At 41.4% G+C, this 14,301-nt stretch overlaps 1 protein-coding gene across 1 annotated transcript in view; it reads left to right on the forward strand.

The window, feature by feature from the left end:
- The window catches only part of LOC121441307 (cyclin-dependent kinase-like 5), a 93,476-nt gene that overhangs the window by 65,520 nt on the left and 13,655 nt on the right, over positions 1 to 14,301 (forward strand). Inside the window, exons 15-16 of the mRNA XM_041642443.1 lie at positions 1,243 to 1,362; positions 4,131 to 4,347. Coding sequence (XP_041498377.1) covers positions 1,243 to 1,362; positions 4,131 to 4,347 — 337 coding nt within the window. The remainder of the gene's footprint in view (positions 1 to 1,242; positions 1,363 to 4,130; positions 4,348 to 14,301) is intronic.

Here is a 14,301-nt window from a genome sequence, read left to right on the forward strand (position 1 = left end):
AAAAAGCTTCCTGTAGTCACTCCACCCATGGTACCCGTTTTTACGTATCGTAGCCCTGAAACTCCTCCAGTAAACTTGTTTTACTGACAACAACAGCATGTCTTCTTTTCATGGGGTCATATTCTCTTTGTGCTAGTTAAGTGCCTGAGCCAGTTCCATAAATTCACTGGGATATATGGATGTATATAATACATATATTCTATATGTATATATTATATCTATATCTAGTCTGGGTTTTCTGCATCCATTAAAGATGTTGAAGCATTAAGCCTACTAAACAAACTAGTAAGGCTGGTTTGGATGCCCTGATTAGCCAGTTGTTAGCAGACAGCATTCATGAAGTCCTTTAATTCCTGTAAAGAATCTGATTAACACTTACAGTCACCAAATGTCTTTGCCCTTGGCTCACCACATGGACTTTGTTACCATTTGGTTGGCAGTTTGTCTCTTTGAAACCAAGTCTGAACTGACCAAATTGATTGAGCTAGCAGGCTCCATGAAAAAAGCAGCTTGTACTAGTTGATAACTCGCTCTTTCCTTACCTGCCTCTAGCTTTTGCTGGTCACTAGGTGTAGAGCCATGGCTTTTGCTTGGCATTTGGCACAGCTCTCCTTTGTCCATCAAAGTCATTGAATAGAACAATTGCACTCATTTGAAATTTGTGGCATAAATTTCTAGCAGTTCCTAAGTGTCCAAGGCCAGACACAGATTTACTGGGCAGTTTGGGACTATGATTCAAACCATACCTCCCCACTTCTCTCCCCTCGCAAGCCCCCCTAGACTTCTTTGGCAACATCAAATACAGAGTTTGCATCATATTCCCAGCATGAAATTTTTTTATTGAACAGGTTCATAACCTAACTGCAGTATGGGATGAGGATCCAACAGCAGTTCCTGGTCCAGTCCACTATAACTGCTCTCTCTTACAGCTACTGAAACTAACAGCATGGGAATGCTTTAAGGGTTAAGGTTTTAACCAGGCTGCATGACATCTGCCAATTTTTCCTAATGCAGGGAAAATTATTAAGAAGGCAGCAGGATTTAACTAGCACCACTTGCATCATGAACATTTGGAGAGTTTTGGTTTACTTACTGGGTCCTTTTGGTTTTTTTTTCTCCCTCTTTTGAATTTTGGTTCAGTTTAATTTACTTTTCAGTTTGGGTCACCTCTTGGGTGTGGTTGTATATCTTAATTAGGGTTATTGGGATGCTTGCTGCATCTTTCTCCATCTTTCCCTCTAGGTACCCAACACTGATGGTCCCGATCTTCTGACTCTCCAGAAAGCCATTCATTCTTCTAGCACTGCAAGCAGCAGACCAAAGGAGTGGCGCCCTGAGAAGCTGGCAGATCTGCAGACCCAGGTGAGTCTGGCTCACCAATTTTCAGGCGACAGTGTGTCCTGGGATGGAAGAGCAATGAAGAAAAAATTTGAGCCTCCCCCAAATAGACCCTAACGAGTAACCTTAATGGTTTCTGGAGGTCAGGATGAATCCTGCCATTGATTCTTTCCTCCACTGGAACAGAGCTAGCCTGTCTTTCATCTAACATGGAGAGCAGTGGGGCAATGTGGAGAGATGAAAAAGAATTAGTTCTTGCCCACATTCAGGCCACATCTCGGGAGAGAAAGATTCATAAAGATCTTAGTAGAAAGTACGGCATGCCATGAACTATTGAGGAAGATAAACCAAGGTTCTGAGAGGATTAAGGTTACCTTAAAGATGCTAGCATGTAAATTGGGCCATGAAAACCAGGCACTAGAAGCTTTCTTAAAAGAACATTTTAACTTCTGAACTCCAAACTGGTTTTTATAAAGAGTCAAATTCTTATATTAGGAATTACATATTATACAGTAACACGGGGTTATAGTTCCCTGCCATAATGGAGAACTTGAAATTTTTTTGTCAGGTTAAACATTTACGCTAATTGGAAATGTTTCAGTATTGGATCTCTTCAATTCACTATAATAGACATAGTGACCAAGTCTAGCATGTTTAGTTAACCAAATTGTTTGGGATTTAGAAGCAATGGCTCTTTTTATAGGCTTTGTGTTTTATTCTTTTGTTCTTAGGAAAACATTTTACCAGTTAAATGCAATTTGGCCTGCATTTTTCTGTGTCTCCCAAACTGTCTGGAACTAACAAAACCTGGCTTTATGTCTTACCTACAAGATTATAGATCTGACTTGTTTCACTATAATCTGTTACTCGGAGCTATAAACAAGAGTTCCCTAAAACTGCCATTCTCTTTGCCTGGCCATATATATTCTGTACCTAGAGCATAACCTATTCTGGGAGGTAAGGGAGCATAGAGAATCAAATTTCCTAATTTTTTGATTATTCAAACTAGGAACACAAAGATCTGAGGGCGTGATGCTAAGGAGCCCTTTGCTGGTAACTTCACATCTCCAGCTGATGCTGAATTATTATGATTGCTTGCTAATTTTATAAAATTCACTAGGAAAGACTCGTTTAATCATTTTAATAAGAAAAAGTAGTCAGAATGGTGCCACCCAGTAGTCTCATCACTTGGGAGTTGGAAATAGGAGTGTGAACAGTTTGAGAGTATCCTGGGCTATGTACTATAGTGTGGTGTTTACTCTTTGGGCTTTTTGGAGGATCCACCACCCAGCTCCCAAATCAATCAATCACACACAGAGGCTTATTCTGCATTATGAATGCCTGGCCTTAGCTTGCCTTGTTTCCTGCCAGCTTTTCTTAACTTATCCCACCTATCTTTGGCTTCAGAGCTTTGATCTTTCTCTATTCCTGTCTACCTTTTCTTTCCCTCTTACTCCTTGTCTGGCTGTGTAGCCGGGTGGCTCGGTGACCGACTGACCCCTGAAGTGCTCCTCCTTCTCTCTTGTTCCCAGATCTCTTTTCTCCAGATCTCTCCTCAGATTTATCCTCTCCACCTGCCAGCCCCACCTGTTTCTCTCTCGTGCCTCACTATTGGCCGTTCAGCTCTTTATTAGACCATCAGGTGTTTTAGACAGGCACAGAGTTAAACTTCACAGAGTTAAACAAATGCAACATAAACAAAAGTGACACACCTCAAAATAACATTTCCCTACAATGTACAGAGATCTAGGCCAGCCTGGGCTACATAAAGGCTAGGAGCAGAGAGGATCAAGAGTTGGAGCCTCTGGCCAGCAGCCCTTCTGCACACAGGAAGTCCACTAAGCAGTCCTTCTGTGAGCAACTGAGATAAATGCTTTGTATTTTTAGTGCCCAAACTGTGATCATTCCCACCTCAAAGATATGTAAATGAAAAAGTAAAAGTACAGTAGATTTACTGCATGAAGATTTAGTATCAAAAGAAAGCGAACATTATACAAATAAGAAGTACTATACAGTTTTTAACTTGCTTCATTGCTACCTAAAGCAATACATTTTCCCAGATTCTCTTTGCAGCTAAATATGGTTACATGCCCAAGTTCTACTGAGTTGTAGTAATTACTTTTCCCATTGCTGTGACAAAATACCTTCCCAGGTTGAAGGTACAGTCCATCACAGTGGGGAAGGCATGGCAGCAGGTCACATTGTATCCACAGACAGGAAAAAATCATGAGTACCAGTGTCTTCTTTCTCCTTTTACTCAGTCCAGGACACCTGTCAGTGGGATAGTGCTGCCCACATTCAGGGTGGACCTTCCCACCTCAATTCAATCTCTTTGGAAGCAGCCTCACAAACACACCCAGAGGTGGATTTCCACAGGGATTCTAAATCCATTTAGTTGACAATTAAGATTGATCCTAAAACTGGTGAGATATAAATGGAAGACTTATTTGGGAAGTCTTCTGAAAAAGGAGAGAGACACGCCTCTATCTCTTGTTGCTTCTTCTATCTGGGTAAGGACAGGATGTAGCCAGATCAAAGGAGCCCTGACTTTCAGGCGCTACCTTTGAGTAGCTCTAGTTATTTTCTCTAGATTTCTAGGCCTTCATGTAAAGACAGTGACTAAAATCTTGTTTCAGGGAACCCAGAGACCAGATAAAGCTGGATTCGCCCCTCCAACTATATCTTCTCCCTTCCTTCCTCTGTTTAGTTATCTTGCACCTGAACTCCACGTCCTCCCAGCTCCCTTGTCTACTCCAAATTAAATCTTGTGCTCACCTTAATCTTTCTTTCAGAGCCAACCACTCAAATCCCTTCGCAAGCTGTTGCATCTCTCGTCATCGACCAATCACCCGGCTTCTTCAGATCCTCGTTTCCAGCCCTTAACAGCTCAACAAACCAAAAATTCCTTCTCAGAAATTCGGATTCACCCCCTGAGCCAGGCCTCTGGTGGGAGCAGCAACATCCGGCAGGAGCCTACACCAAAGGGCAGGCCAGCCCTTCAGCTGCCAGGTCAGATGGATCCTGGATGGCACGTGTCCTCTGTGACCAGGAGTGCCACAGAGGGACCTTCCTATTCTGAACAACTGGGTGCCAAGGGTGGGCCAAACGGGCACCCTTATAACAGAACAAATCGCTCACGAATGCCAAATCTGAATGATTTAAAAGAGACAGCCTTGTAATTTATGCTGGGATGGGGGGTGGGGGGGGAGACATGCCAGTTGGGAGGGGAGGGTGCAGGGTGGGCCAGGGTAGTAAGCCAGTATTTTCAGCTTTATGAAGGTGTGTGCAATATTGTGTGTGAGGGGGGCCATCTGGCTCCTCTCAGCCACAAATGCTAGTCAGGGATCTTAGAGCCACGGGAGTTCCTTAGGGATCGCCACTCCCCACAGGTCTTGTGTGAGAATGGATAGAGTGTGCCATTGAGGAAGAAGAAATTCTTGCCAGTTTCTCCCCGTTACATTCCAGCTTTAGTGCAATCTCTGTTGAACTTGGGGAAGCCAGGGTATGTCCTGGCTGTTTGAGGGATAGAAAATTCATGTTGACCAATGCCCTTACCACATATTTTTTTCTGACTAGACTAAATGTGGAGTTTATTGTAATCTAGGAGTATCCCTTTGAAGGGTTAGCAGATGAACTGTATGTCTTAAATTGTTTTCTAAGCTTCCGTATTTGATAGGATTTGTAACATTTATTTATAATTAATATTGTACTGTTGTAATCATACCTTTTATGTTATAATGTAAAGTTATTTTGAGCTGTTTGGAACATTGTGAAGCACTGGGACAGCTACAGTAGTTTCTATAAAAACTAAACAGTAACATTTATATATTGCATCAGGAGTATTTTATTCTATATATAAATATATATGGTAAATAACTGTCCGTTTTATAAATATATTCATTTAAAAAAGTATCATTATGACACTATCTGCCATATTTTTATACATTTGTGATATGAAGTGAGCGTTATACTTATAATAAAGGGAGTTGAATTGTGGCTACATGTGACTGTAACAGAATGAGCTTTGCTCAACTTTTTGGCCCCAGCAGTAGCCTCTAGACATGATCCTTGGTAGCAGACGAATGCAGCATCTCTCTGTAGACCCACAGGAGAAGAACGTTGGATAAGCCAGCAAGGATCCCAGCAAGCTTCACTTCTGTGCTTAGACTCGTGGCTCTCATTTGTCTCCAGGGACATTAACTTGCACACGAGAGGATAGGCAGAAGTGGTGTTCATGGGTCTTTGCGGAGAACGCGCTCTTCCACTTAGCGTTAGTGTTAGAGTGTAGACCAAAGATTTGCCAGTGAACATTCCTTGTTGTGAGGTTGTAAGAGGCAGCTGTCTGCGGATCGGATCTTGCAAACCAGCTCTATGCTCCTGAATGCTGTCCGCCCTCCTGGAGATTGTTGCCTCCAGGTGGGATATGAGCTACGTGTATGGCATTTCTTCTTCTAAATGCTTTGTTGTTGTTGTTGTTGTTGTTGTTGCTCTTCTAATATATTTAAAAGGCTCCTGAAGCAATTCCAGATGTAGAGAAAATTACTACATTCTTTTTTTCCTTCCTGGGACTGTTTATAACAAGGTCATCATGTAACCTGTATATACATACACCCCATCCATCAGAACAGAACTTATCCTTCCCTCATTTGATCTCCTTCAACTCCCGAGTTAGTATAAAGTATCATCAAGGCCTGGGGCCAGCGTTATACCCACCTGTCTCTGGACCATCTTTGACAGAAATCAACACCTCAACACCATCATCTACCAATAGTCATAGAGTTTTGAAAGTAGTCTCTTAGCAATAAGACTTTTAGAGATCATTCCCATCCCTCAAAGAGGTAACTTTTCAGTATTTACTACTTGTTCCATAATTCTGAGAATGTCAGTCCCCAAATAAAGTCAGCTGTCACTGAAATATGCTGAGTTACTGTTAACCCTTCCCTGAGATTCTGAGAATCATAGCACTAAAGATTATGACAATTATAAAGGTCTTAGATTCTTTGGAGCTTAAATTGTGTGCATATTTCATATTTATATAAATACTATAATGTGTATTGATTATATGAAGAGGTCATTTTAAGGTGCTTCTACTTAATTTTGATAAGTATAATAGGCACTGAAATGAAACTCAACTGGGTACTATCATAGAAACAATTTGATTCAATTTGCATGCTCTTTAGTTCTTTTCCTATCTCGTTTCTGTTGCCAGTTCAGTACTGTCTGGGTAGCTCTGTGGCTTTTCCCAGGCAACTCTTTGGTTATCCAAGTGAGGCAGACCCTCAGCAGTTTTTGCCTGGATATAGTAACACTAAAGAGGTGTATATTTAACTCTTCTTTTTCATACTAAATCCCTAGTACCTTGTACACCCCCCTTCCTCCTGCAAAACAGAAACTACATTTTGTTTCCTCTGGAAAGACTTCTCACCGTGCTGTGTGCTTAGGAACGGTGAGGTCCCATTGCCATGCTGTGGCATTAGTGGCTCGTCATCACCAAGGGGCTGGTTTCCCATGTTGTCATCTTTACTAACACTGGGATCTCAGATGTTTGTAGAACATTTATATTCATGATGGTTCTTCAAAGAAGGGCTAGAATAATTGCCTTCTACCTAGAGCAAACTAATCCTAACTGATGAAGTCAATACTTACTTTTCCTACATTCCCAGATTTGAGCCAGAAAATAGCTACGTTTTCAGCTAGTGTTTCTGAGCTAACTCTTTTATCCTCTTCTTAGCTCTTGTCTATTCTGATTTTTCCTTGACCCTCAAGAAGCTGTAAGTGAATCTACAATCCCATTCATTCTCTTCCTGCTCCCAGATGGGGGTGGTAACATTTCCTCTCGGATCTAATAGGCCCTCTCTTAGCTTTTAACGTCACTTCCCCCTCTGGTAGGTCGTTCATTGACCTCAAAAAGATACCATTTGTGGCAGGAAGGAGTTGACTGAAAGTCACAAACCACCACATTTTCTTTAGAAGGGGGAATTGATGACATCCATGTTCTCTTCTCTGCCCTGACATCCTAAAGGACACAAAGGTTGAACTGGAGGCTTATGGAGTACTTTGTGTTGGGAAATTACTGCTGATCTCCATTTGAAAAGAACCTTGGCTCCACTGGTTTTCTCTTCTCCCTTCTCTATCACCCTCTTTTTCTTCTCTGAAGCTCTAAGTAAACTTTAACTGATCTTTGTTTGGTCTTGACCGAAGTTTAGGACTCTCCAGAGCCCCAGACCAGAAGGGAGTGCCCCATGCCAAGAGGCTCAAGTGAGCTGCCTCTCCAGCAGCCCTTCTCAGCCAAGGGCACTTTTGTCCCCCAGGGCACAATTGACAATGTCTGGAGGCATTTGGTTGTCTTGGGCTGCTACCAACATCTAGTGAGTAGAGGCCTAGGACATTGCTAGACATCCGTGAGGGTGTTCCAGCCCATAACTAGTGCCAACGTTTAGAAGTCCTGCCTGAGACCACTCCAGGCCAACCACTCCGCAGAACTTGCCTCTGGCCCTGGGTTTTCCAGGCTACTTAACTGCAGGAGTGAACTCCTCAGCATTGTATTCTCTTTAAGAATCCTCTACCACTGTTCTCAAATCCTTGCAATCCTATTGTTTGTTTCCATTGTCTTGGACCTGATAAAAGGTGCATACTTTGGGAGGAAACCAGAGTTACTTTATATACGTTTGAGAACTTAAATTCTAGGTTAGCAGCCTTAGGAAATCTTTCTTAGCCATGAGGCTTATATTTAGAAGCAAGCAACAGCCTGGCAGATTGGCATGATTTTTACCAACTGCTCAAAGGCATCATGGCTTTCAGCTGTGTCTGCCGAAAGAAAATGTCTTTGTTATTTATTCAAGTCATTTAATAGATCTTTACAAATATTAGCATATGGCAGACTGATTAGAAGCAAAACTCTTTATTGGTGGTTGTGATGTGGCTATTATAGAAGTATTGTGCTGTATGCTTTGGTTAAATCTGTTTTTAAAACATGCTTTTAAGACTCACCATATGCAGTTGTATAATTTAATTCTAAGCAGACCTATGCTGGTCAGTCTCTAGTCATGCTGTGTATTATAAAAGTATGTTGTGGTTGTAGACTTAGCCAGTTTAGCATGTTCCTAATCAGAAAATTAGTGGACTCCACTAGGAAATGCTATCCCATTTTCCCTTCCCAGTACCTCTTAGTTGATATCATAGTATCCTCACTTAAACTAGTCTTTAGAGTAAATAAGGAAAAAAGCCATTTATTTTCTTCTAGCCATGTATCGAGAATAACTCATATGTGTATAATTTTTTCAAAGGCCAGAGGATTACTTTTCCAGTGTGTAGAAGGCTTTGTCCATTCTGTTCACCTAGGTCTTGGTGGTGACAGAACTTTTGGCAAGGACAACAAATAACTCATTAGAAGTCACTAGTGGGACTCAGCAAAACTGCATCTCTTTTATGCTCAGAAACCTATGTTCTGAGCACCATTGCTTTTGCATCTAGAAGTTCATTACCTACTGCATTAGAGTGGGCTACTGAACTCCCCTATATGGGTAAGAAGATCCATAGATGCCTGTTTCTGTGAACTGGGGCAATGATATGGTTAACTAATCCAAGTCAGAAAGCAGTAGGGTATTTCCTTGCCTTCTTCAGTTCATCACTAATAAAAGTTCATTGCAGTTCATTTATGGTTTGAGAAATAACAGTTCTGATTTCTTTAAAAGAGACTGCAGAAAAGACAGTACAAATGTCACTAATCCCTGGGACCAGAGTCTTAGGAGAAGGTCCCTACCAAATTATAAAAGGGCAGATTACCAGAAAATAAAAATCAAACAAACGAAAAATCCAAACTTGTAAGTGGTTGTGGTTTCCCCTTTTGCTTCTTGAACAGCTGAAATCTAGACTATCTTGAGGTCTGGTTCAACTGATTAAAAAAAATCTTGGAAACCATGAATGAGGAGCCATGCAAGAAAATGAAGCCCCTTATCCGTTTGTATACACCTGAAGGGAAAAGCCAGGTGGCTAGGAAACTCTGGGCCTATTGCCCATGCAATTTTTTTAATTGAATGTACTATACAAGATGGTAGACTTTGTGCAAACCAGTTGCTTACATAAATCATCGTTGCCCACAGTGCTTCGTTAATTCATCAGCATTTGGTCTGGTCCCTACTCCACCTTTCTCCTCTCTGGGAATGACCCACCTTTCTTTCTATTTACTGTAGTCTGTTAAATATGATCTTGACCTGCCTTGTATTTTCATTCAACTGTTCACTCCCACATTTAAGGAAGAGTTGTCTCTTGTTTTGCCAGAAAAAAATAAAATTGTCCTAGTCTGTAAGCTGGATTTGTGGGGCCAGCAGAACCGGCAGAGTGGAACCGCTTTCACGTCAAAGGCCCTTCATTTCTCACAAGGGTAAGCTCTCTCCACCCCCTTCGATCCTCGGTCCAATTGATCCTCCTTGGGAATCTGAAATCAGTCTCCGTGTTGTATGCAGATTAGAAGTTGCCTTGTTTGCTGCTCTTCCCAGGCAGAGTATCAGGGAGAAAGAGGCCTTATCTGTCCCTCCTCCGTGTCCCCTCCTGTTTAGCAGACCCGCTGAGAATCCCTCAGGATTTCCTTTCCCAGAAGGCTGCTGTGAGTCATTTTAGGCGTAGACAAGCTGGTCCTAGTGCTGTGCTTAAGGTCTCATCCGAAGAAACCCAGGAATCGAAATGCTAGATGCCTTGACTTTTGTCCCTGTTTGGGGATTAAAGTGTTTCTTTCCAGAATCATCAAAAGCTCTGGTTTAAATTCAGTGGAGTTTCATGAGAAAGACGATGCTTTTCCTTCTGGAGAATGTGTATTCTCCATACTGGCTTCGAGTTTCCAAAAGTGGAAAGTAAAGCTCGCAGAAAATCCATGTTCCCTAGGGGTGATCAGTGGGTTCTAGTCACCGGTCTCTCTCCCTCTCCTTGTTTACTCTGGTCAGTGATGGGGTGGCTTCGGGGAGGAGCGGCCATGTGGCCATAGGAAGAAGTCAATTCTTACTGTAAACTTGCATTGATGAACAGAGACAATTAAGCCAAACAAAATAGTTAACCCAGAGTTCAATCTCTAAGAATTGCTTTGTGCCATTCTGAATTCAGGTAGTTATTCTGTATATACTTAGACAATTATCAGAACTTCTTCAATCTTTACTAAGTTTGAAGGGGGTAATCTGGGAAGGCACAGGACAGGGTGACATTGAAACCCCTGTTCATTCTTAAAAACAAAAATAGGGATAAGCCAGAGGGATATGCCATCTGATGTGTGGTAGATAATCAGTGGACATTCTTAATTGCACAAACTTTATAAACCATTATATAAAGTGTATTCCATACTTTTTACTGTGGCAAGGGTGTGATGTGGTTGTTAATCTTTTTAATTTTTGAATCCAAACTGAGTTTAAAGTGTTGAATACTTAAAATTCCTCACAAGCTAATTATGAACCATTTGTAAAGTGTTTCTATAACTCTTTGTATCATGTGTTGGTACATCTTATCAAGTTTTTTCTGGCATGTATTCCATTCTAAACTTCTGTAAAATTTCTATTGTTGCTGTATATATTCTACAAATATCTACTCCGTGGTAACCTTCATTAACAGCATGAAATGGTTAATTTTTACTGAGCACAATGTATTTTTGAATGGATCTTCCCACATGTCTTTAATAAAATGCAGATTTTGCACTGACTCACGTGACTGCCAGGCTTTCCCAATCTTGAGCACTGTGGTCCTTCTTGCCTTTGAACAGTCAAGCAGCTCCATTTTAATTCTTTCTTTGTAAGCAAGAATGTGTTCGAATTCCAATGAGGCCAATGGGCCTTTGAAGTTGTAATCAGTTTAAAGGAGAGAAATTAATGTATAGCAAAGCAAAGCAAATCCTGTTACTTAATGGGTTTTTTTCCTATTTATAAAGTTCTTTTCCCCTGATGGCATTGTGAAAACTTTGGTTTCTTTCACACTTGAGTGTTGTTGTCTGTGTCATTTGGTGCTCACTTGGTAATCTGAGGATGAAGAGAGATGCTAACCTGGCATGGTTAGCGCTGCAAAGTAAAAATGGTCCGATCTGAAAGATTGCTTCTGGTTGTAGAGCAGGGGTTAGCTAACACTCTTTCAGAGAGGCCAAATAGTAAATGGGCTCTATGGGCCATAAAAGCTTTGTTGCTCCACAGAACCCTGTGCATACAGCACAAAAACAGCTAGATAATATGCACAGGCAGAGTTGACTGATGCCTGGTTTAGGCCAACTGGGTGTACTCTCCTGAGCCAAAGGGAGACAGTCTAAATACAGGCACAGGAGCCGCACCCCTTCAGTTTATAGTCCAGTTGGAGGCATAACTATATACTGCTCGGTAGGGAGACAGAAACATCAAATTCATCTTACTTTATTTGTCACTTATTCTCCAATTTTATATATCTTTCCTTAAAAGGGGGTAAGAGTTGAAACTCAGAACTTCTCATTCTGTGTGTCTGTCTGCCAATGAGTATAAACATGTATGTGCCACACCAAGCATGTGGCAGTCAGAGGACCCTGTTTCCTAAGAAACGAAGACAAAGTCATCAAGTGTATGGGGGTTTTGTTTGTTTGTTTGTTTTGTTTCATCTTGGAAAGATCCTGTGTAGCTCAGGCTAGCTTCCAACTTAGAATTATCTGAGAACTATTTTGCCTTCACCTCTTGTGTTTATAGCATGAGCCACTGTGCCCAGTATACTTTTTTTTCACTTTATTTCCTGTTTTTTTTTTTTGTCCGTTTGTATTGTTTTGTTTTGAGTTTGATTTGGTTTGGTTTGGTTTTTTGAGACAGGGTTTCTCAGTGTAACAGTCTTGGCTGTAGACCTGGTTGACCTTGAACTCTGCCTGGTGGGATTAAAGGCGTGCGCTGCCGCCGCCACCACCTGGCCAATTTTTTTTTCTAAACACACCAATTCATGTGCCATCTTCTACTACATCTCCCAGCTGGTAGTGACTGATCTGATTTAAGAATGAAGCAGTTCTTCAGTGAAACAACTTCTTAGAAATCTAGGGAGGCTGATAAAGTAGTTAAATAGACAGATAGCCTTAGTGGATTTATCACTTAACTCTGATATGACTTGAGGCAACATATTTACTGAGCTTCCCTGTGCCTCAGTTTCTTCACCTTTAAATGGAAACACTGCTAGTACCTATAACCTAGGGTTGTTATGAACATCTAATGAGATGCTGCCAAACATTTAACAGAATTTTGGTAAATGTTGGCTAGCATCATATCATACTGTGTATTTGTGCCTCAGTTGATAGCTCCCAGAAGCTGGGAAGAGAGGCTCAAGAGATGGCTTACTAGTTATGAGCCCTTGCTGCTGCTCCTCCAGAGGGCCCGAGTTCAGTTCAGTTCCTAATACCCACATGGGTGGCCCACAGCTACCTGTAACTCCAGATCCAGAAGATCCCATGTCATCTTCTGGCTTCTGTGGATGTGCGCACGCACGTATGCACATACATTCCCTCTCTCTCTCTCTCTCTCTCTCTCTCTCTCTCTCTCTCTCTCTCTCTCCAATCAATCATCAAACTGGGAAGAAATTTCCCTGACTGTGGAAAGCTGGCTATACAGAGCCGCTCTGGCTAGTACATTAGGTATGTGTATTCTCTTTGCTCTTCATGTAGGGCTGTTGGCCTCACTGGGGAAGCAAAAGTGCTTATGGGGTGTTCTTCAGCTGTCCTCTAGCGCTGCGCTTCATGTGGTCAGAGGGGTGCACTGTCAGCAGTCATTACTTATGGGATGTAATCTTCTTGGCTCTGAGACCAAATTTATAGCAGTTTCTCTACTTGGAAAAAGTTTGCTTTATCCATATAACCTCCCACATCATGCAGCAGGATCACTTCCAATTTTTTTCTTAATAGCATTATTTAATGCTTCATGATTAATTAAAAGTATGCAAATATTGAGTGCTTTGCTACTTTGTTTTGTTTTGTTTGAATTTGCAGGCTACAGATGGAACTTAGTGGCAAAGCATTAGCCTAGCATGTATTAGACCCTGGGTTAGGGCCTCAAAAGCATAAAAATATTCTTCCACATATAACCCAAAGTCTAGTATTAAAAATAAACAAAATGCGCTGATAGGGATGAATTTGCTCCATTATATAATTTTATTGAATTACCCCCTGAAAGAAATGATATTGGAAGCATACTGGTTTTTGTTGACTAGTAAGATTGTTAGGCTTCAGGTTTCCTTCAGTAATAGTTTAGTTTTTAATACATCCTGTCACAAATGTAATGAAGTAAATAATCTGTGTGCTGTTGAAAGCAAATTACCCACAGACCTTAGTGTCCCCATTGGCTATTAAATTCTGAGACTGTAAGCATTTTCCATTGTGAAACCCCTGGCTGGCGTCAGATATATTTATTTAGAAATGTAAGGAACCCAGAAGAGCCAAGGCAATCTTGAAAAGAGCAGAATTGGAAGACTCACATGTCCTAATTTCATAACTTCCTACAGTGCCACAGTAATGAAGACTATGAAGGACTAGAATTATGAGGCCAGAAGAAACCCTCATATTCTGGGCCAGTTGGTTTTGGCAAGGGTACAAAGCCCATTCATTTGGGGGAAGGGCTTCCACAGAAGGTACCAGGACAACTGCATATTGACATGCAAAGAATGAAATTAGACTCTTGCTTAAAACTCTTTTTTGAAAGAATTTTCAAACTGTTTGAAGTAAACAGAGGAGTGAACCTTCTTGACCCTAGACTTGGGAGTAGTTTCTCAGATAATACATCAAAAGACACAGCGGGAAAGTTGGACTTCCTAGAAATCTGGACCTTGCCATGATTCAAAGGACTTCACCAAGGGAGTTTGAAAAAAATGTAAGGCCAGATGTGATGACCCAGAACTTGAGAGGCAGAGGCAGCAGGATCTCTGAGTTCTAGGCCAGCCTGGTCTACAGAGTTAGCCAGAGCTACATAGTGAGACCTTGTCTCAAATGACAACAACAGAAAT

Source organism: Microtus oregoni, unplaced genomic scaffold, assembly GCF_018167655.1.
Source record: "Microtus oregoni isolate MIOR12 unplaced genomic scaffold, Mior012 000074F_ref0000038, whole genome shotgun sequence".
Classification (NCBI taxonomy): domain Eukaryota; kingdom Metazoa; phylum Chordata; class Mammalia; order Rodentia; family Cricetidae; genus Microtus; species Microtus oregoni.